The sequence below is a fragment of the Momordica charantia genome (assembly GCF_013281855.1).
Source record: "Momordica charantia cultivar OHB3-1 chromosome 2 unlocalized genomic scaffold, Mcharantia_2.0 BLBB01000002.1, whole genome shotgun sequence".
In the NCBI taxonomy this organism is placed as follows: Eukaryota; Viridiplantae; Streptophyta; class Magnoliopsida; order Cucurbitales; family Cucurbitaceae; genus Momordica; species Momordica charantia.
In genome coordinates this window covers 2,811,075-2,834,584 of record NW_028275160.1, presented here as the reverse complement: position 1 = coordinate 2,834,584, position 23,510 = coordinate 2,811,075, and the positions used below count along the sequence as shown (strand labels likewise).

The following is a 23,510-nucleotide window of genomic DNA, read 5'->3' as shown; positions in this document are numbered from 1 at the left end:
AATCAAGCAGCCCATTCTAAACGAAATTCACCAATATGTGTGAAAAATATTACAATCACACAAAACTCTCTATCCGACCCCAATTGTAAAAATACTTTCTCTAAAGCTTTACATCTCTCACACAATTAGAATTAGTATACAAGGCTTAGTGTTTTAATTGGGATCATTGATAAAATTTAAAGCAACGAGTACCTTTTAAAACACTTGGAGCACACTTTCTCATACTTAATCGATATGAGATTATTTACTCTTCCAATATTTTACTGAAAATTATCACCGATTCTATTACATGTGTCTCCCTACTTTCAATGAAGGAATGATGTTTTTGTTTACGTTTAGAGAGAGTTGGTTGCTTGCCACATAAGAAAAGATGGAACGTGATACAAACCAAAGCTAACCTAAAGGTTAGATTTTTACTCATAGAGCCACGTTGGATGTACTGAAGATCCAAGGTGGACCAATTTGCTAATGGAGTGTTTTCATACGTAGATCACTTGGTGCAACACCTGGGCATATATACTTGATATTTTGAATGGGCAATTAGGTGCTTTTTTCTTGATTGAATGGAATAGCTTTTGTTTTAAATAGTTAAAACTCGAGTAGGTCGAGGAGTGTGTAATTTGCCTTGAGTTTGACAATGCGTATTGGAGGTGGGAATTTAATCTTCTTACTTTTTAATCGATAATATGTCTTAATCAGTTAAACTATGCTTAGATGTTAAGAATCTTACATGGAAAAAAAAGACACCTTAAATAATTTATAATAGATATGAGCTACTCCTCTGATTGCTAATTGGTTTTAAGATGGAATCCTATGAATATTAATATGGTATCAGAGCTCACGATGCTCAAATGAGCATTCGGTCAAAAAATGGAATCTGGCCAAGATTGATGAGCCAAAAGAGTCACGATCTTGATATCAGAGCTCAGAACACTCAAACGAGCATTAGATCAAAAAATGAGATCTGACGAAGATCGATGAACCAAAAGAGTCACGATCATGAGGGAACATGTTAAGGATCCCACATAAAAAATGTTCGAAGGCACCAGGTACGTCAAAATTTATATACGTGAAATTAATGAAAACAATGTACTTACAAGATTGTGGGTAATGTTTCATTAATGAGACGGGACCAAACTCTTCAAAACTCAAACCATTTCTCTATCTCTTTCTTTTCCTTTTGGTTAGAAAATTTTCAAATAATTGAGTCCTCTTCTTGGCCAATAATCCATGAGACAATAACAATTCAACGATCTTGTTGAGGGATACAAAGAGTCCACATTGAAGTTGTTTTTGAAATGCGTTAATGGCTATCATGTTTCAAATGAAAATAAAATTTCTGGTAGTCTAAAAGTAGACTTATTTAGGAAAGTTTAGAATTGGTTTGACAATGTATTTTTTAAAATATTCTACTTGAGAGTAAAATATAATAAAAACAGCAATTTCATTACGGTTATGAAAAAAATAAAAATAAAAATAATTAACAAAAACAAAAACAATTTTTTTTTAATATTTCTAAAAGAAAATAAAAACGTAAACATGTTAATTAAAAAAAAAACTACCTTTGATAATTATTGGCTTTTGGAGAAACTTGAAATTCCTCAGATAAATTGTACTTTCCAACTTGAATATAGTTTAATTAGTTAAGATATATATCATCAATAAAAATAAAAAGAAATCGTGAGTTCAAGTCTCTATCCTAATTATTGTATAAAAAACCAATTGTAATTCGTCACTAGTAAAAAAATTATATATTTCCCTATTCATTTCCTAATTTAAAAACAATATTGGAGTCAACTTGAACCTAAGTTAAAACACCCTATATTCGACTAAAAGATCCTGAGTTCAATTTCTCGTTCCAACATGTATTATACTAAAACAAAAAGAGACAATAGGCGATATTCTAAAAATTAAATTAATACATAATAGATGATATAGATAAGATCTACTTAAACAAAGACAACTATTAAAAATCCCTAAAATCATGGAAACCCACCAACTCAAAATCCTCTTAAATTAATATTAATGGCTAAATCATTGCATTTGTTGTACTAAACACTTAATGTAAGTCTAAATATAACTAAAATAAGAAGTTAAATGCTTATCATATTTGATTTAAAAAAAATGCTTATCATATTAGATATTAACTTTTCTTTAATATGAGAATATGACAAAACTTCCTTAGTGGCCAGTGGCTAGAAGATGGATAATATACCTACCACTAAGTTTTTGACGGGTATGAGAGAGAAATGTAAAGAGATAGAAAGAGTAGGCAAGAAAGTATTGTTATTAAGTAATCTAGACATTTCTAATGTCGTCTTTCGAAAGGGTTATAGGTTCAAATTTCTACCTGAAATGAATGTTATTTATATTTTAGTAGGGTTTATAATTTGTAAAAGTAAATACATGATTTTTTTTTACTACAAATAATGTGATTAAGAGATGAGTTATTTTAACTAACATAAATATATCTCAATAGTAATTAAAATATATTCTTTTATTTGAGGTTTCAAATCTTCCCAACCTTCAATTTTTTCTACTAAAAAAAACAGAGTTTTAAAATTAAAGTTGTTTTTTTTTAACTCTTGGAATTATTAGGTAAACTTATAACTAGCAAACTCACGCACATAAATGAGCTTTGCACACAAAGATACTAACATAAATATTTGAAGAGCTATTAATCTTATGGATAATTATATGTTTGAAAATGTTACATTTGACTAAAATAGAAGTGAGCAATTATAAAACCTAATCCATTAAAACTATGCTTTGATTAATTCGATAGACTTTTATGTTATGCATATAATACATGCATGAGATATAAATTGCTTCCTTGGTTTCCCACTAAGAACATTATTTTAGCACATTTCTAAAGATTTTTAATTTCTTTGGTCATATTATAACGTGTTATCTTATCATTATAATATTCTAAAACTATGTTAGCACTTGCTTTCTTTATCATTATTATAATAGACTATGCTAGCATTTGCTTTCTTTAGCACCCACGACATTATATTATAAACTTCTTAATATGATTTTAGTTTGTTGAAATATCATATTTTCCCACTCATAAGGAAAGCAGAAAAAAAAAAAAGGAAAACAACAATTTTCTTAATTAAATTAATGTCATTTAACATGAATTGTGAACGACCTTGATTAAATCGATCATATTTTATAAAAAAAATTATAATTATTTATGAATCTGATGCGACAAGATATGATCATAATATAACACCATTGTTTATAAATTATTAAATAATGTTTTTATGATGTCTAATTTTTCATTATAGACGTGTTTGCATTTTCCTACCTTTTTCACAGACTTATTACATAGGATTCAATTTTATAGTAGCTTAGGTACTATGTATTTAAATAAAATAAAAAGAAATTGTTCTCAATCATATGTTTGAAAATTAAAATTGTTAACTTTCCATGTCGGTCATATTGCACAAATAGATGCCATTAAATATCCATGAAAATAAAAAAGACATTTATACTCATATTTTATGAACTTTGTTGATGAGAACTTTTTTATAATTATTAATTAATTCTGTTATTTTTTTTTTTGTACTAAAAAAATTATTTTTTTATTTTTGTTAAATTAGATGAAGACGACTAAGTTTTGGCAAACTCATATATGCTTTTATTTTAAACATATACTTTAAAGATTAACTTGAATATAGTCACACAATTCTTCTGTGTATTTTAAAGGAAAAAAAGAACATATACAATTTTTTCAAATATGCTACACACATTTAATTCTCTTATAAATGTTATTTTTGCTTCCAAAATTATCGACTAATTTTAATTATATTTATTTCTTAATGGAAATAATTATGCTTCAAACCATCCATTTATAAGAAAATTAAAATTAGTGAAAATAATTATAATTCACTACCGTTCATTTATAAAAGAAAAAAAAATTATGATGCCTTAATCATTAAATTTATGCTCAGGTTAAAAATCACTAGTGACATCGAAACATTTTTAAAAAAAATAAAGGAAAATGGTCAGATGTAGAGCAAATTCACTCAAATAACCTACTAAAGTTTTCACTTTGTTCAAATAACCCACCTTTCGAAAATTGTTTTTTCTAACCTATAACAGTTTTTCTGACATGTCGGTACAGGTGAAAGTACAAAATTACCCTTAACATAATGAAAAATCTTAAGTTTGAAGTAAAAAAACTGGACTAAATCTCGGGCGAGATCGAAGCCAACTCGCCCGAGTTTTGTGAAATTCGGCCGAAATTGTTGGTTAATGGGCAATTTTTTTATAACTGAGGAGATCTCAAACAACTTAAATTAATATATATTAATTGTCCACATAAACTTATTTATGTCTTGGTGGTGTGAAGTTAACCTTTCACCTAAACTTTCAATGTTCAAGAAAATAGAGGAGAAATGTGGAATATCGGGATGAAAAACGAGGGAGGAGAAGAAGAGAAAGAGGGAGAAATCTTTTTTGACTTTAGAGGCACAAATATAATTTCAATTATTTTTAAATTAATTAAAATAATCAGAAAAACAATTTGGGAGGAGTGGGTCATTTGGGCAAAAAGAAAACCCAGGTCGGTGTAGCTGCCTTCTTTAGATTTTAAAAATCTTGAGTTTCTAATCCAGATGAATTTTGATTAAATAATTGGATGTAATTCACAACCTTATATTTATTTAGAGTATATAAATCTAGTATCAGATAAATGTTTAAAAAAAAAGGCTAAATCAAGCCCAATATCTCTTTACAAGAATTTCAGCCCAATTTCATCTTAGTGGGCGTTGAACTGGGCCGAGAATATGGAGGATCCGAAACCTTGTCTCTCTCTCTCTCCCTCTCAATTTCCCCATTGGCGAGAGCTTGGCTCAGGGAGCTCTGCAACTGCGAACGACTGGCGCGAGCCACCGTCCTGTTCGTTCGAAGAAAGCCTCAGGGGAGGGTTAAATCCATCGATCTTCTTTCAAATTTTTGTTTCCGCTCTAAGATGCTATGGTTGGGTCACTATAGCTAGGATACGATGGCATTCTTCTGTAGAATAAACCAATCCAAGCTCAAGCTCCTTTCCAATCAATTCAAGAGACATTACTTTCAAATCTCTTATGCTTCTTCGCTCGGCTCTGGTCGTAGAGAGAAGCATGTTTCTGAGAATCTCGAACGAGTAATTCCCATTAGGCCAGCTGATCTTGGCGGTAAAGTCAGGTTTTATGCTGCTCCGGTTCAGGTAGTGATTCTGATCCTTATAGATGAGCTATAGTTCATTAGGTTTTGAATTTGGGCTAAATTATATCAAAATTGGGTTTTTTTGGGAAGGTTTTAAATCCCGTTTTAGTAACTGAAATTTCATGGCTTGAACTTTTAAAATTTCTTTCTAATGTTAAATTGGTTTTCACTAAAAAATTTGATCGTCAGCTAGTTGAGTTTGCATCGTTTTTTTTAGTACTAATGGCAGGGGATCGAACTCACGGACTCTTGATTGGAGATATATGCCAATTACTGCTAAGCCAAACTCGCTCATTGTTTCTACTGGTTATATATTAGGTACCTTGTTTGAATTATAGGATGTTTAATTTATGGTGGCTGATGTTGTTCAATCTATGCCATGTTACTACAGTTTCAGGGTAAGGCGAAGAAGGAAGAGAAGGATACGAGTGGGCCGCGACTTAATGATAAAATCAAGGCTGAGTTTGTCAGGCTTGTAACTGATGATGGTACGTGGGGTAAAACAATGTTGAATTTTTGATAATATCATGGTCTGAGTTTCCCTTGTGATGCCTTTTTTCACGTTCTTAAGAATGATATCATGTTCATAATAAGCCCCCGAGGGCAGTCTAGTTGGCGAAGGTTTGGATTCTTTTGGTCATATTGGCTTAGAGGTCTCGAGTTCAAATCTTCTGGGTCCAGCCATATATATATATATATATATATATATATATATCATGTTCATAGTGATGCATCTTAGTGGTTAGCATAGCACTCTCCTCTCTGATAAAATGAGAATAGTGCATACAACTTAAAAATCTTCTTATGTAGGGAGAAAGGTGCAGGTTTGATAAGGATTTTGATTTTCCTCATGTCTGATATTTCATGTACATCTGCATACTATATAGATAAAATTTGCTAGAAAACATGTACAGAATCTATCTAGTGAAATGTGTTAATACTGGAAATATGGGTAAGAAAATGAAATTTTTTCAAAGAATGAAACAGTATAATTTAGATAAAAAGGAGGGTTTCCTCCTTATGGGCAAAAGAGTTACATAGAGTTCTCCATTTGACTTGAATGTCAAAAGTAGTATAAGTACAAAAACGTTTAAAGGAGACACCATTGACAAAATCCAAAATACGGTTCTATCAAAGAAAACTTGAGTTGAAAATTTGTCTACAAAGGTCTGACTATCTCTTTGAACCAAGTAGGCCGTGCAAAACACAACTGCACCCACCATCATCAGGCTCCCAAAACTCGAAAATGAGTTTTCTTAGGAAGAGAAGTTGTGTATAAATGTATCAGGCTATCAATATGCATGTGGATTGTGTCTGTTTATTAGTTGTTCACGTGTTGCATATGTATTTTTGTAGGACATACAATTCTTTCGCTACATGAAGCTCTTGAACGTGCTCGTGAGCTCAAGCTTGATTTGGTTGAGGTAAACTCCCATTTTTCATGTTGCCAGCTTATATTGTCTTTTTATGTTTATAATTCAACTTTCAGTCTTAGTAATTAATATAGTTTTTCCTATTTATTAGGTCCTGCAAAATTTGATTCCATGCGTCAAATATTTTTCAGGTCCAACAAAAAGCCAATCCACCTGTCTGTAAAATTATGGACTTCCACAGAGAGAAGTACAAACAGCAAATTAGGGAGAAGGATCGTGTTAAAAGCAAGGTGAGTTCCTCAAGGATGTGTATATATGGATTTGAGTCTTCTGTCAGGACAGTTATAATGCTTTCGGTCCGGATGTTAAAACCAATCATTTATTATATCACTTCTGTACTTGTTGCCATGTTGGTGCTGATCCTTATCAAGTTGGTTTCGTATTGTTTTCACTTTGATAATGAATGGAACAGGATATAATGCAGCCTTAAACTTGGATGAATGCACAAATCTAACATTTTTGCTACTTTCATGGTTGCATAAATAAAACACGTAACTAAGTCCAATTGTCCGACATGTTGGATAATACAGAAAGATTGTTCATTCAGTCTGCCTTTGCTTTCTTAAGTTGGGTGCTTTGAATAGTACAACTAATGTACTGCAATCAATTTTGACTTTTTTGCTATTACCCATGCAAATCTCTAGAGCTTTGACTTAATTTATTGAATGGTCATTTTAAAACTATGCTAGTTTTAGTTAATTTGTTTGCCTGCCGGAAAACCTGTTAGTAGTACTTCAGGTCTTCAGAAATTACTCCTTAAAATTGATACTAAAAACAGTCAGATTTATATTCTTGCAGGCTGAAGTGAGCTTAAGAAAGGGAGATCATAAAGAAGTCCGCTTCACTGGGAAAACTGTAAGTCATTTGTTTTTTTAATGTGCAGACCTTTTGCTGCCATGAATGTAACTTGAAGACTATCTGGTGGCAATATGATTGAACCCCTTACCGATGAAACATAATTTTCTATTCTAGGCTCTATTCTCTCCATCTCGATAGGACACCAAATTGAGTATAAGAGTCCAAGTATGACCATGGATGTTATTTTTTAAGCCATGGCTTGTACTCTAGTTCCCCTCCATGAAAGTTTTGTACCATCCTTTTTTTAAATGACTTCATGATAGCTCAAGATAAATGTTCTTAAAGGATTGTTATTTAATTGTCAGCATTTTTGGTCCTGCACTTTTAAAGGCGATTGGAAATCAAGGGCCTAAAATATTTACTTACTTCACCATCATGGTTTGACCTAGTGGTCAATAAGGGCCAACGTAAATAGTAAAGGGTTTAGCGGGAATGTGTTTAAATCATGGTGGCTACCTACGTAGGATTTAATATCCTACGAGTTACCTTAACAACCAAATGTAGTAGGTTCAGGCGGTTGTTCTGCGAGATTAGTTGAGACGTGTGCAAACTGGCTCGGACACTCATGGATATCAAAAGAAAAAATCTTAATTTACTTCCATTATCTTTACTTCCTGCTAAGGATTTGGTTCCTCTTCTGGCGACCATACTAGTTCATGGATGGAAACATTGAAAAGTCAAATGTGTTATTTGTTTATTAACATTTCCCTAGATTTAAAATTTTAATTAAATTTTCTTTTATCAAAATTTGAAATATAGACAAAGTTTTTCATTTGTTAATTTCCTTCCATTATCTTTACTTCCTGCTAAGGATTTGGTTCCTCTCTTTACAACACCATTTTATTGTGATAGTTTTGATACTAAGACTAAGAGGTGAGACACAATCCCATTTCCTGTCAAAGAGTCCTTTAAATCCAAACAGCAAAATTCTTGACCACTATGAGGGCTTAGAATAACACTCTTCGTATTTGATACTAAAACATATTTTTTTATTGTCTTTAGGAAGAGAAGGACCTAAGGATGAAAGCTGATATGGTTAAGCGATTGATGGAACGTGGTTACCGTGTGAAGGTATTGGTTTTCCATTTTATTAAATGACTTGTTATAATTTCTGTTCTTCTTAGTTTCTTTTTTCCTTTCAGAGGTTAATTGTTGTTTCTTTGTGTTTTTCAATACAAAATCCCCACAACATGGTCTACCTCATCTCATTTTCTTCTTTCCTTATTTTGAACAGCTGAACATTTCAATTCCCTTTAACAAACTCCATCTCATTTAACTACTGATCTACTAACTAACTAACCCTTATGCACACACCGGCCGAAGAGATTTGACCTGCTTGGTACTAATGCTAATTTCTCTAAATTTTTAGTTGCAACATCCAGTTCCCTCACTTTCTAGTTTCTATCCTTCATTTATTTCCACGAGTATTCCTATTAAAATGTGGTGTCTTATGGGATGAGGACATGCCATTAGTGTGTAAGATCATGACTGTTTGATTGCTCTATTTGTACTGCCATTGTAATCTCTTTCTTAGACTTCTTGCTTTGTGAAATGCACTATTGCTGCATCTGGCTGCCTTAAAGTTGGTCATAATTGAAGTTGTAAACATCATGGCGTCCAATATCGTCTTACTTTTTATATGTTGCCTTCAGTGTAGTGCCAGGGGCGGTGAGGATCAAGACTTGGGTGGCTTGTTATCTCGTCTCTCTGCTTTGGTATTGCCACGTCAAAAGCTTCATTTTCTCTCCTGACGTTTCCAATTTATAAATTTCCGTTAAGTATCTTATCTTTTCCACCGAACAATATTTTTGCAGATAGAGGATGAGGCAGTGGTGGAAAGTGGACCAAGAGTGGAAAGAGGGCAGGCATATGTTGTAGTCAGGCATGTTAAATTTGGTCCCTCAAAGAAAGGGGGTGGCGGCAAAGCATCGAAAGTTGTTGCAAATCCGAGACTGAAGATTCAAAATGGCACTGCCCCTCTGGTTTCGGTTGCCCGTGCTTCAAGAACTAGTGAAGAAGAAATGGATCCTGAAGAATCAGATTCTGAAGCTGATCTTGAGAATTCCAAAGAAACCTGGTCAGCTGTTGATGGTAATAATGATTTTGACGAAGTTTTTGACTTGAAAGATGATGCAAATCGGATTCCCTCGAAATACACTGCCAAGAAAATGGATGTTGTTTCAGACAGGGATGTTAATATCTCAGACCTTTCGCAACTGAGGCGGTTGCCTGATTCTGGTAGAACCAGCTCAGTTCCACTCTCTCAACAAGATTCTTCAGTCAAAGCTGAGAATAGATACAAAAAGATTGAACCTGTGACCCGATTCCAACCAACAAATGTAATGGACAACAAGGGCCGAGGTGCTAGAGATTCACACCGATCAGAAACCCAGATTCGCGATCAGAGGAGGCACCGTCCTACAAACCCGAACTTCTCGCCCCCCATGAGGGAAACCAGGCGAGAAGAGAACAATACTTCTCCATTAAGAAACATAAAGCATCCTCTAAATGCAACATCCAAGCCTGATCCATCACACCATGCCGATCCCAGTCCATCCAAAACCAGCTTTGGGATCTTCAGTTCTCTGAATGCCAATGCTCCAGGAAAGCAAGATGCAGCAGCCACAAGTTATCAATCCAATCGATGCCCTCCGTATGCTCCATCGAATAATCCTTACCTGCATGGAGCCTCAGAAAATACGAAGTTCCCAGCAACAAAATCCAACGAAAATATTAACAAGGGAAAGAAAAGCTGGGGAATATTCAGTAAGGACAGTCAGAATGATCCCCCAAACAGGATATCAAAGCCAAGCTAAGGCGAAGGTAGATCATATTTACAGTGATTGTTTCAGATAATACATGGTAGGCTTAATTTTTTATGAGGATATTTATTTAGCCAGAGATTTTTGTTTCAGACAGGTATTCTGTGAATGCCCTGTTTTGAAGGGGCAACATAAAAATTTTCCAAATATCTTTGTAATAAGTTCTTTTCTTGTCATTGGAGATGTTATGCCAGCATACTAAATCAGTTGTGTTTAGCACATGTGGTTCAAAAGTTCTAAGAGATGAAACTAAGAATAGTTCATTCTTCATTTGTTGCCATCTTTGTTTTAAATTAAACTTGAACTCAAATGTAATATAAAATAGTACAAAGAAAAAATAAGAAAATTGCATCTTCAGTTGTAAAATATTTTAGGGTCATGTCAAATGTCAATTCAGTTGTAAAAATAGTCCAAAGAAAATGGAATCTTGCAGATTGCTAATTACATCTGCAGATAACGCCAAGTAAGAGTTTAGAGAGTGCATCAACTGCCATATCAGTTATTAATAGCATTCTGAATTCTCAAATTTGGAAGAGAGCTCTCTACAAAAATAAGAAAATTACATCAATGGCCGTGGTGAAAGCATAACTACTACAAAGCCTACAAACTGCATTACATGGATATATGTAAATCCCACTTTCTATTTCTGCGGTTTCTTCCATAGCACCCCTATCTTTCTTAGTACATTCACATTTTTCTTTCTCAGTAAATCATCATCTGGATCTTCTGAGTACAGCGACCCGATCTTCCCAGTGATGGCATTGTAGTTGCTGTCCATTGATCCGGTTCTCCCCACGAATTCCCCGTTACTCCCGGCTGAGATCATGGCTGCAGCAGCCTCCGCCGCCTTCCTCCACTGCTCCGACTGCACTTTTAGCCTTCTCAGTTCCATCTCCATTTCTGCATTGGCTGCTTGTGCTGCCTCTAGTTCAGCTACCCCTGCAGATTTCCTCCCAGTACCAGTACCTCGATCTGCATCTTCTGTGATGATCCCGAGTTTTGCTTGGGTCTCTCTCTCTATTGTTGAGGATGTAACTAGCTCGGTTGACGTTTCCTCTGTCGCTTTAGTTTTGATTGTGTCCCTTCTACTGATTTTAGATATCAGCATTTCATTCTCCTCTGTTACACTTTGGAATTCTGTCTCTTTGTCTAAGAGGTTGGCCTTTAAATCTGCAATGCAGTTCTTCAAGTCCTCCAGCTCTTTCTCTAGTTCATATACTCGATGTGTCGATAGGCTCTTCTCGAGCTTAGAACTCAGCTTCAAATTCTCTTCCGAGATGCTCTGTAATTCTGTTTCTTTGTCGAGTAACTTCGCTTTGAACTCATCAATTTCAACTCTTGATTTATCTAATTCCTTCTTGAGTTCAACCTCTCTCAGATTTGGATCATATTTCACATGTTTAGCCTCATTGGCAGATTTTGGTTTGATGGTACTATGATCTTGTTCCTCCCTGTATTCTGCCTCAGAAACTTCCAGAGCGGATTTCTGTCGTTTGACCTCTGACTGCAGAGGGCGTAAATCAGATTCAAACTGTTCCAGTTCCCTTGTCTCATCTTCTGTCATTTCCTGCTCTCGGTTTTTGTTAACTGCAGACTTATCAAAGCCCTTCCAGCTAGCATTAACAAGGGAGAGTTCTAGTTTACGAACAAGTGTTTCCAATAGGTTTACGTGATCCCGAGACTCGTCCAACTCGGAAGAAACTGAATTCCAATCTTCAAAAGCTTTTGTAGTATCAGAACTGAGCACGTCTACCATTTCTTTTGCAGTTTCCAACTGCGCTGTAGTTTCACTAATAAGCGCTTGGACCTGAGCTTCTGATAATTCACAATCTTGCAGTTGGTTTTTCATGCTTGCCATAATAGAGAGAATTTCTGACAATGTTTCTTTCAATTTACCATGCTTCTCTTTCGCAAATTCCGTATGCTTAGTCTGGAAAGCTTTGGATTCATCAACAACCTGAAGTTTGACTTTAAGCTGCTGCGTTAAGTTCACCATTGCTAAGGCAACGGAGTCCACAGATTCCGACTTCTCGGTGACCTCGGATGTGGAGTGCAGTGATTGATCATCTTCTTGTGCTTGCTTCTGGAGCTCTTTAGGATGGCCTTGCTCAGAAGAAGATATCTGATGCCCCTTGACATTTGATGATGCCGTGGACACCTCGGCATCTACCCGGGCTCGGTCTTTCCGTGACTTGGACGAGTGCAGTTGCTCCTTTGCCTTTTTAAGATCCTTCTGAAGAATAGAAATCTGAGATTCCAATTCGGATATTCTGTTTTGGCACTTCTTCTAAACAAAAGAGAAAACAGATCAGACATTACTGCACTGCGCTGCACCTAGTGAGTTCATATTAAAACCACTAAATAAAATCTTGAAGGTCCTTTTCTTTTACAAGAAACAAAAAGATGTAAATTAAGAGAGGAAAGGAATAGCCTAAGGGCCGAGGGATGAGAAGGCATCATCCTGCAACCGAAGTACTTACAAAAGAAGAACCTTCCAATCTGAAATAATCAACAAATCTTGAAGGTTCTCTTTTCCATTCACATTTTTAAAATACATCACATCTCCTAAAATATAGTACTTTTTTTCTTATATCCACGAATGTTCCAACTCTACTAAGTTTGGTAGCTAAAAAACCTCGAAGAATATTAAATCTTAGGTCGGTGGTGATCATGATTTGAATTCATTCCCATTAGGTAAGCCCTTTGCCATTTTTTCTATTGGTTTTAACGACCACTATGCCAACTCATGGTGATTAACTCTTAAAATACGAGCTTTCTTTAACACACAAGCCCTAACTCATAACTTGGTCAACAAAGCACATCTAACTATTTACTAATACAGTAACCAAGTTGGTAGAATACACCTTTATTCAGTCCACAAATCCCAAGAGAGAGTAAATAATCATTCAGGGAAGATCAGAGAGTTCCCCCACTCTTCCAGCCTCTATTTAACCACTGAAAAAAACAATCTCTTCCCCTTAGATCCTCACATGACAACTATAATATACTCTTCAGTCTCACTCAAAACTTCTTCTCTGCTTACCTAACAGTCGCATCATTTAGTTACAAGTAGGGGCGACCCGACACATTACTAACAACCCGAAGCCCATCTCCCCTTAACTCGCTTCCTCAGTTCCTCTTATATACATGAGAAGTCAGTGGCCTGTCACAAGTTAGCTTCCATGAGAATAGACCTCAATAACTAGAAAAGGTTTGATTATTTGGACTGCTGTTCCGGTGAGCAGGCGAATCAAAGCAATATCCAAGTTCAAAACTTCATATGAGAAAATTCACAGATTCTGGGTTTCCACAACTATAAATCTAAATAAAATGGAAGGTAAGGTCAGAAAAGAACAATTGAAATGAGAAATATGAACATTTTTGGAGAAAAAATGTTTGTAAATTATGTGTTCTCCCCCCTTTTTTTTTCTTTTTGGTATAACCTTTTAAAGCTTTTTTATGGGTTGTTCTTAAATTAGAATTGGATTCATTCTTCAATACAAACTGTATTTCCTATATATCAAGGTGCAAAATCAATGAAAACTTGAAGAACCATCACTAGCACGGCAAAAGATTTATATTTTAGTCATTCTACAGAGTTCCTAAACTTAACCAAGCCATGACTCTTTCAACCTTCATTAAATAGCTTACCTCTGATAGTGGAGTTCTGGGCGACCTGCCAACAATTTTAGGGCTCCTCTCTTTAGATATTTTTCCCGTTAGATTGGAAGAGGATGACGAATCGCACTTCAATGCTGCTGGCTTAACTTGACGGGCTGCTTTTAAAGAGACCTTTTTGGGTGCCTCCAATGAACTTCTGGAATCAAAATATTTCAAACAGGTTCAGGTAGAAGTAAAGGATCTTTAGCATTATTTTCGTGTATAACATGCTGTTAAACGAGCAGTTTTATTGACTGTCAGCAAGACAGGACTTCGTCACTCATCGAACACTGATGAATTTTTTGTTGTTCCTTTTTAAATATAAGTACTTGGACTACCTTGCGCGTATCTTAACTAATCTTATAGGAAAATCATCTAACTTTACCACATTTGGTTGTCAAAGAACCTTGTAAGATTTAAATCTTCCGTAAATAGCCACCATGGTTTGAATTCATTCTTTTTAAACACTTCTAACAACCAGTTGGCCAATCATGATGCAAGAAAAGGAGATGGTTCTCTCAACCGAGTTCAAATGCTGAGGAAGTTATTAACAAACCCAACTTTCATCATACAGAATCATGGAACCTCCTTTGGCTTAATTAGTGTTAGGCACAGCACAACATTACGCATCTTTCAAACATTCTCAAGAAATTTAAACAGAAAATAATGAAATGCTCGACATCATCAACCGAACCATTTGGCTGCACCACTTAGTTTATTCTACTTCATACCAATGTATCAAAAGTACATTTAGCTTCAAACAGTAACACCTATTTCCAGTAAAATGACCAAGCAAGAACCAGTAAGGAAACTTTTGGGAAGAAAGAAACAACCAGAAAATGCACTTGAAATTACCTGGATTTTGAAGTCTGCATCACTTTCCTTCTGAAGAAAAAAATGTCAAGCAAAAGGGATTTGGTTCAAACTACTCGACAGTTCCCTCACTCACAAGACCAGCAAGTCTGCAACAGATCAGGTTCATAGAGAAGCAAGAGGATCAAAGCTCGTTCATGGCGACCAATGTGAAGTGAAGTTCATAAAAATGGGGGAAATAAACTTGATATTACAGCAGAAACAATGAAGAAGAGAAAATATGGGATGAAAGAGAGATAGAGAGGGAAATGAACCAGAAGAAAAGAAAGTAAATAGTTCAGTCAGCTTTCAAGCAGACTTCTTTAATACTCAGGCCCTCTATTATGGCCTTAAGGGCCTACAAGAGAGCGACAGATAAGAGAATGAACAGTTCCAGAAGTAACCCTTTCCCCCAAATGGGAAAAATTGAAGTACTTGGTAATTTTCCATGGCCCAGAGGTGCATTTTGGTAATTTAACAGCGAAGTTCCCTCCCAGTGTGGCCGTGAAAGAAGGAGAGGGACAACGATCGAATAATTAAATGTAAGAGGGTTTGAAATTTGAAACGCAGCATGAAAAGAAGAGTTTTTTTTTTTTTTCTAAGGGGGAAAAAAGGAAAAAACTGCTCCAAATTCCAAACTTCTTGTTTTGTCCATACTCCCCCAAATGCAGAACAATCTATTTTCCCATTGTCTCTCAGAAAATATCTAGCCCCAAACTTTCCCCACTCAGAAAAGTAAAAACTAAATAAAATAACTGCAAGTAAAAGAACCAAAAAACCCTAAATGTAGCTTCAATATCTAGAGGAATGTCCCATGAAACAGTAGAAAATCAACCCATTTTGCAGTAGAATCAAAAGGGTAAAAAAAACTACAGCTGCAGAGCAGAAGAAAAGGGCAGACCTGGAGGAAATGCGAGCTTATGCAGCCATTTTCTTCAAAGGAAGAAGCTGAAGAAGAAGAAGAATATGAGATTTTTAAAGTGTGGAAAAGAGCAAAAGGCTGCAACTTTCAAGCTCTCGAGGTTCAACACAAATATACGGTTTATTAATATTATAAAAATAGTATTAAAATATGTTATATGAAAATCAAACCACAAACCAGAGTCAGAGTGTGATGAGGGAGAAAACGACGGCCGTGAATGATGGTTATGGAACCGTTTTGCTATGTTCTTCCAATTGTTTTTTCCTACGTGGATTCAATTTGTTTTAAACTATTTTACTTGTTTTTTCTTAATTCGAAATTTCATTTAACAATTTTTGTATAATTTTAGTCTCCAACGTTGCATTTTCTTCTTTTGTTTTTTGTTTTTTAATTGAGTCGGTTGCATTTTAATACTTTTCGATCCATACATTTAATTTTTAAAGAATTATACGTTTTTTTAATGGATGAATTCAAACTTACAACCTTGTCAAACATATGTATTTTAACCCATTAAATTATGTGTAAGTTTGCCACTCCATATGATTTCGTGTAACTCTATGATGAACCAATTTTTATATTGACAAAAAAAAACGTAATTGATATATATCTTCAACTAAGAGATTGTGAGTTCGATCCACCCCTCACATGTTATATTAAAAAGAAAAACAACTATTATAAAGCACCTAGAGTCAATGGCTCAAGTTCAATCACTCACAATTATTGAACTCTAAATTGGAAAAAAAAATACAACTAAATTGAAAAAATACTAACTAAAGTATATACATACGTTTTCTTTATGTTGTTTTAAAAACATAATACAATCAGTATCTGTTTGAAAAAATAATAATAATGATACAATTTGTTACAATTTTACACTAAAAAAAGTTAATATTTGCATACGAGATATATCATAAACATGTTGTTCAAAAAGGAAATTTTTGTTTGCTATAATAAACTAAGTTCCTGTTGCCTACTTTTTTGTTTGTTTAACGTGTGATTTGTTTACTTTTACCAATCTATCTTACATTTAATAAGAATCTTATTTTTATTTTTTCAAATTACTAAAAACAATACACATTCGAAAGTAGGTATAAGTAAGTAACAAGATCCAGACAAGTGTGGTTATTTTAAAAATTTGTAAAATAAAAATGCATGGTAAAAGAATACAATCAACTCCTCATAAATTACCAAACACGTTAAAATTCGAGATTGTTTTAGAGTTTGAATTTATAGGTTTTAGATACTTATTTTGGTCTATTGCTTTCTACTTTTGGTTTATTTTGATCTTTGTACTCTCACAAAGTCTATTTTGGTCTCCGTACTTTCAAACTTTGTTTAGTTTAGTTCATACTTTCAAAATATATTCATTTTAATCTTATAATTTTAAAAAATGGACCATTTTAGTATATGTTTATAAAATTTTAATATTTTAAGAAGTTTTATAACTGAAAGCAAATGAAATCGATAAAATTAAAAGATCAAAATAACCCTTTTTAAAAGTACAGGGTAAATCGAATTTTTATTTACCTTCTCAAATTCCAAAGCACTATAAAGCTATTTTTTGAAATCTAAAGCTAACAAAGTTTATAACTTTATAATAAATAATAATCACAATTAACAACCAAAAAAGAAAACAAAAATCTTCATCCACTTGACAGCTGGTAGGATCATCTCAGATTTTCTTGGAATAACAATAATTGTTGAAATTATATAATTACGTTACATTTACATCCAAACAGAATATTGGACAAAATATTTTTGTCTAAAAAAAATAAAATATTGGACAAAATATTTTTAAAATATACAGTAAAGTCAATGGTTGTTGTCAAGTCTTTTTCTATTGCAAGCATAAAAGAAATGAAATGGGTTATTTAAAGAAAAATATTTTTTAAAACATTTTTGCAAAATCATATATTGGCTTTTCCTTGAGTGTTCACACTCACACCATTCAATAAGTGCGACGATATTATTATTGATAATTATTATGTCTCGTCTCGCCAATAAAAAACTTTTGGTTGCCACGTATATAATTTTTCCACACAAAAAAAGACGAATAAAAACAAACAAATATACTGAGAATTTGAAAGGTAAATCATTAAAAAAAAAAAAAAAATCCCCTTTGCCATTTGTTTAAAAATGCCCCTATTTTTTTCAAAATTTTCAATCCTATCTTTGACATTTTATAAACATTTCAATAAAGTACTATGTGAGCAAACATTTGTTGATATTTTAGATGAAAAGTTAATGCAACAGAATATGGAATGACGTAGTAATTAAGAATTTAAGGGACGCTTGCTTGGAATAATTAGCTAGCCCTACAACACATTTAATCTTTAATGACAATAAAAGAATTATGAGTAGAAACAATGATTGACCTATATTTTACCATATTAAATGTCAAATTTGTTGTAGTATTAGTTAATTATTTAATGTAAGCTCCAATTAATTGCCACGTCTTTTAAGATTACACCATATTAACTGATGTTTTTTCTTAAATGTTTATAAAATTTCAAGGACAGTATTGAGACTTTCAGCATACTGATTGTTATGTCAATAGCAGCACCAACCAACCAAGTTGGTATGGAAGAATTGCGCCGCAAGAAATCCTTTTCTATACAAGTTGTCGAGTCTTTTTGTCTAGGTCTCCAAGCATTTCTTCGAGACACTCTTAGATCGTTATGATCTCGTATATTTGGCTTCTCCAACATTTAAAAAGGAAAAAATGTAAAATTTAAGGATAATTTACAGTTTCGCAAACATGATCATGGATTACGTATCATACAGATAATTTGACTCGATGAATATGATAATTTATCTGATAAATAAATACTACTTATTCAACAAATTCGATTGATTGATACGAGTTGATTTTCTGTTACGATAAATTGACGAAACAATAGTTGTATCAATAATTACTTCAGCGGCTGCAATAGCTATAACAAAAATTGAGAAAACATTCCCTTTTAATGGGCGACTATAAAAAAATCTGAAAATGTTATCCTATTTAAGATTTAAAAAACACTGAAAATTCGCTATTGGATGCCAATATCACCCACGCCTTCATATTTATTCTTGTTCAACGAGAAATTCAACAAGATAAAACTCGGATTTATGAACTTGTATTTGTATTGAATATATGTAGTGTTACAATCTCCAATGTATGATCCTCTGATTAATTCTCAGATGTGAAGTTTAATTCAAAGGGTTGTGAGCTTGTTCTCGAATCAATGGGTCTACGCCTTCAGCTTCTAGCGTATTGGAGAATCCTTAAAGTCTTCAGCTATGAAGCTTGATGCTTGGCAAGGTGTCTTTGGCTCACTTGACGAAATCTGCTATTTGATGAAGTACTTCAGTTTTGCAGCTCGACCATTGAAGTCTCGTCGTCTTCAAATCTTTAGTTCACACTCTAAACGATTGTAAATGCTCTAAATCTTCAATGCTTCTGGATCTTTTTCTTCTCCCTAAATGAGGGGTGACCCACCATATTTATAGAGTCTTGTATGGGCCATGGGCTCTAATGGGCCGTGGGCTTAGGCCCAATTTTTTTATGGGTTTTGATCCAATTAGTTGATTTCATCCAAGAGAGACACGTGGCACAATTTGATTTGCCGATTTAAAATTAATTTAGGTCACGTGTAATTTTATGATTGATCCCAAAATATAATTTTAAATTATGATGTGGCATTAAGTAATTTGTCAAAATTTCTCATTCAACAATTCTACAGAACCAACAAAAGAAAGGGAAAATTAATAAATAAATATAAATATTGGCCTTTTAATCCTAGTTATTTAGTCATGTAAACATTAATAATCATGAGATTAATTGACAATTATTTGAAACAATGGTATGTCGTTGTGGTCATATTTAATTAATTGTTATTCCAATTCCGTCAAACTTGTATATATTTTTAATTTGGTTAGGTGTATATAATCTTTTAATTTCGTTAAATTCCACTTTAAGTTTTGGTAGTGCTGCGGTATTTACCTCAAAATTTTGAAAATATTTGTAGTGTTTACCTTAGGATAAGTTTTCATTCGAAGAATCATTGATTATATTAATCGTGTACACTGATAAATTATATAATATTTATTTGGTATAAAATTGACGACATTTTAGAGTCAGTTCTAGTTGAAATTTATAAGTTTTAGCACACTTGTTTTGTAGTTGATTTTGTGCATGAGTGAATTTAATGTTGTACAAAACTTGATTTTATTAAATTACCAAGCTTTTAATTTTTTTTATATTATTTTTTTGTTAAAATTAATTGGTGAACCTACCAAAATTGAATAGAGGGTAAAAATTACAATACTTATGTAAGTTTAGGGTCCAATTTTATGAAATTGAAAGTTTATGGTAAATAGTAATATAGCCTCCCAATTTTAAGGGTACAAATTGATATTTTTTCTCAATTATATCAATTAATGTGTAATTTATTATAATATTTGTAAATCACGTGTACAAAATAAAAACTGTTTAGGTTTTTGAAGGGCATGAATAATTTTTCATTCAAATATTTGTTTATGTAAATATTTAAATTTTTGATTGATTGCAAAATACTATGAAGTTTTCTTAAATGGTATAAAGTTCATTAATGACAACTTCAACTCAATCGTTTAAAGCATATATAATTAACTAAAATGTCAAATCCGGTGAAAGAAAAAATGTTAAATTGATTAAAAAAATATACTATAAAATATAAGAAAAATGTTTTTCTTTTTAAGAAAAAGAAAAACAGTTATGTTTTTTAAAATAATAGAATAAAAGTCAAAATGAAAGGAAGGTGTTAATGAGGTGGCAACTTCGTTTATATTTTGGAAAAAGAAAAAAAAAACCTTATTTTATATGCAAGATTAAAAATATCACGTGTTCTGAAAATAAATAATAGACAAACAAAACTATTTTAAAAAAAGGTCCAAAAATTTTCGATTTTCGTTCTTATGAATGGTTGCAATTAGCTAAATTAGGCGAAGCATAACCACATATTTCTTAAAAATCTTATCCGGATTTTATATATTTGATTTCACACCCATTAAAATGTCTGTTTTTTTTTTCTTATAATTTAAAAAGGAATTTTGCTATGTCAAAAAAAAAAAGAAACGATGTGAAGTGTGAATTTGATTTTGAACCACTACCTAACATGCTTGAGTACAATTATGAACCGCGAGATTTTTTTCAATGCGAAATATAAACTATTAATTTTATATTATTTTTAAATTACTAGGTATATATATATTTTTTTACTTGAGTGGAAATTTCAACTCCTGATTTGCATAATATTATTTTATGTTTTAACTAGTTGATCTCATCACAATAAATCTAATTAAAACGTGACACAAAAAAAACATATTAATTATATTATCGATAAACTACGTTAACTTTATCTTTTTAGGTTTAAACATATGAAAGTAGTTTTTTTTTCCTTTTTTGAGTACAACAATTTGGGGACATAGATGATCTAACCTCCGACCTCAAGGGAAGAAGTAGATGTCAATTACTGTCCAACTATGTTCATATCGACAAAAATTAAGGTAGTTTTAAATGAAAGAACATTTATTAAGTAGATATAATTTTTTTTTGTTTTATTCAAAAAATGATTTATGGCAAACAAGTTTGAGATGGAGGTAATAGCAAATTTTACATTTTATTCTACCATTGTTAATTTATCCACTAATTTTAATAAAATCAATTAAAACTCGAAAAGAATTCAATCATTTTAATGAAAATTAAGCTTTCTCTGTAGGGAATTAAATTTGATCAATGAACGATATAGACCATTAAATAGTCTAGTCAAAAGCACACCAATTAAAAAAGACCCATATGTAATATCACTTTTCTTGAAAAGCCTATTAATTCGTGTCACATATATATTTTATAATTTTCCCCACATAATTAAAAAGAAACATTTTTTAACAATTATTTAAACGAAAATATATCCAAATGTACAAATTACTTGCACGTATTTAATATTAGAGTAAGTATTGGAACATTTTTTTCGTTAATGTTAAGTTAAAATTTACAATGGTTATCAAAGTTTCAATGTACAACCTCATACAATCTAAAGGTCAATATAAAAACTAGTACGATTTTTCGAATTGCATAAAAATTAAATTTTCTTTTAATTATAGTTTATGAAAGATAATTTTTGGTAACTAAATTATTTTTCAACAATTTAAAAGTCGTAGTTTCTATTAAATAGTACATCACATGTGTGGGGATTCAAATCACTTTTTTTTTTTTTAATTTGGAAAGGAAAATGTTTATTGTTATTATACAACCTTATCTTTTTTTTTTCAAGAAAAAATATATATTCCCTCATATTTATGGAGAAACTGCTCACACAAGTCCATACCTTGAAGTGAGGGGTATTTAAGTATTTCAACTTCTTGCATTAATGACAACCCAGCAGTGTTGTTCGTAAGCAAATGGGCACGAATAAAATATTACACTAATTTTAAATACAAAATAAAATGCACATGTATTATATTAATTAATTATATTTTTGAAGTTGTATTTATTATTACTATTAGCAATTATATAACTATCAAAAGTATGAGAAACATCGCCATCTCGTTTTTTCTTTTTCTTTTTTCATTCTTTCTGAATTGTAATATTTCTAAAACGTATATACCACAAAAGGTAAAAAGAATGAAACAACTTAATAATTCAATGGCAATAAAATCTATATTTATATTATTTTTAATATTATATTCACAATTATTATTATAATAATAAATATCTACCATTAGTTTATAAAACTAAGCTACTAAAATAAATTTTCTAAATCAATTAAATTGATCATCAGTGAACTTGATGTAATTTAATTAAATTTTACTACCCAGAAAGAGTGATATATAATTGAATTTCATTACCCTGTAATTAAATATCAACCTAAAAAATAGAATATAGTGGTTTTTTTTTCTTTTTTTTTTTTTTGCAGTGAAGTGTATTTATTAATGACCAAGAAGCAACAAGTGTCCAAAAAACACATGAAACATCCTAATACCATAATTGAAAAAGAATTAATTAATCGTGTAGAGTTAACACAATTAAAATATACAACATAAAATAAAGTAGACGGAGATTGTAATTAATTTATTATTCAACAAAGGCATGTTTTCTTTTTTTGTTTTTTTAAATTTCGGTCCAATTAGATTTATCTGTATTAGTTATGTTTAGTAAATCGATTCATATTAAATTTAAGCTCGACATACAAAATATTTTAGCCAGTTCTCAATTTCATTATCAATCTTCCCAATTTTCAGTTTATGTTACTGTATTAAAAAATCTCAAAATAAATTGGTCTAACCAAAAGTACAAAAAATCGAGCTATTATCAGCATACCATATATATACTACTTGATTTATGAAACTCAAATTTTCTCCTACCAATTAATAAAATCCATTTTTTAATATACCTCTAATTAAAAAATTTCAATACTTCAGAGTGTAAATTTTGAAAACTTAAAAAAAAAAAAAATAGAGGTACCAAATTGAGAAAAATTTGCAAAGATGAGAGACTATTATTTAGTCTAAATTTAAAATAAATCACTTTAAAATGAAAAGGTAAAAAAAAAAAAGGATTTTAAAATATGTGTCTCTCCCGCGCCCGTTTGGAAATTGGAAAAAGAAAGCGTATCCCCAGCTTTTGGGGCGTAACGTCCGCTGAACGACGTGTCGGCTCGGTCCATGCAAGAGTGTGCAGTGTGCAGTACACAGCGCACCTTCTTGATTGCCCCACTCCTCTCCATC

General features: G+C 32.2%; 2 protein-coding genes across 3 annotated transcripts; one reads left to right on the top strand and one right to left on the bottom strand.

The window, feature by feature from the left end:
• The first annotated feature begins 4,820 nt into the window (after positions 1-4,820).
• LOC111011172 (translation initiation factor 3 (IF-3) family protein) lies at positions 4,821-10,597 on the top strand. Its single transcript, XM_022284842.2, has 8 exons — positions 4,821-5,215; positions 5,606-5,702; positions 6,571-6,638; positions 6,779-6,877; positions 7,446-7,502; positions 8,508-8,576; positions 9,158-9,220; positions 9,320-10,597. The coding sequence occupies exons 1-8, from the start codon at positions 5,012-5,014 to the stop codon at positions 10,319-10,321; spliced, it is 1,659 nt and encodes a 552-aa protein (XP_022140534.1). The 5' UTR covers positions 4,821-5,011; the 3' UTR covers positions 10,322-10,597.
• A 209-nt stretch (positions 10,598-10,806) lies between these two features.
• On the bottom strand, positions 10,807-15,873 carry LOC111011264 (interactor of constitutive active ROPs 3). 2 transcript variants are annotated; one of them, XM_022284969.2, is made up of 4 exons: positions 15,741-15,873; positions 14,843-14,949; positions 13,979-14,144; positions 10,807-12,614 (listed from the first exon to the last, which is right to left on the bottom strand). In XM_022284969.2, exons 2-4 carry the CDS (start codon positions 14,860-14,862, stop codon positions 10,968-10,970), a joined length of 1,833 nt encoding a protein of 610 aa, XP_022140661.1. In that variant the 5' UTR covers positions 14,863-14,949; positions 15,741-15,873; the 3' UTR covers positions 10,807-10,967. The 2 variants fall into 2 exon arrangements, with proteins under 2 accessions (XP_022140661.1, XP_022140662.1); XM_022284970.2 differs by lacking the exon at positions 15,741-15,873 and having other exon boundaries at positions 13,979-14,141; positions 14,843-15,150.
• Between the last annotated feature and the right edge of the window lie 7,637 nt (positions 15,874-23,510).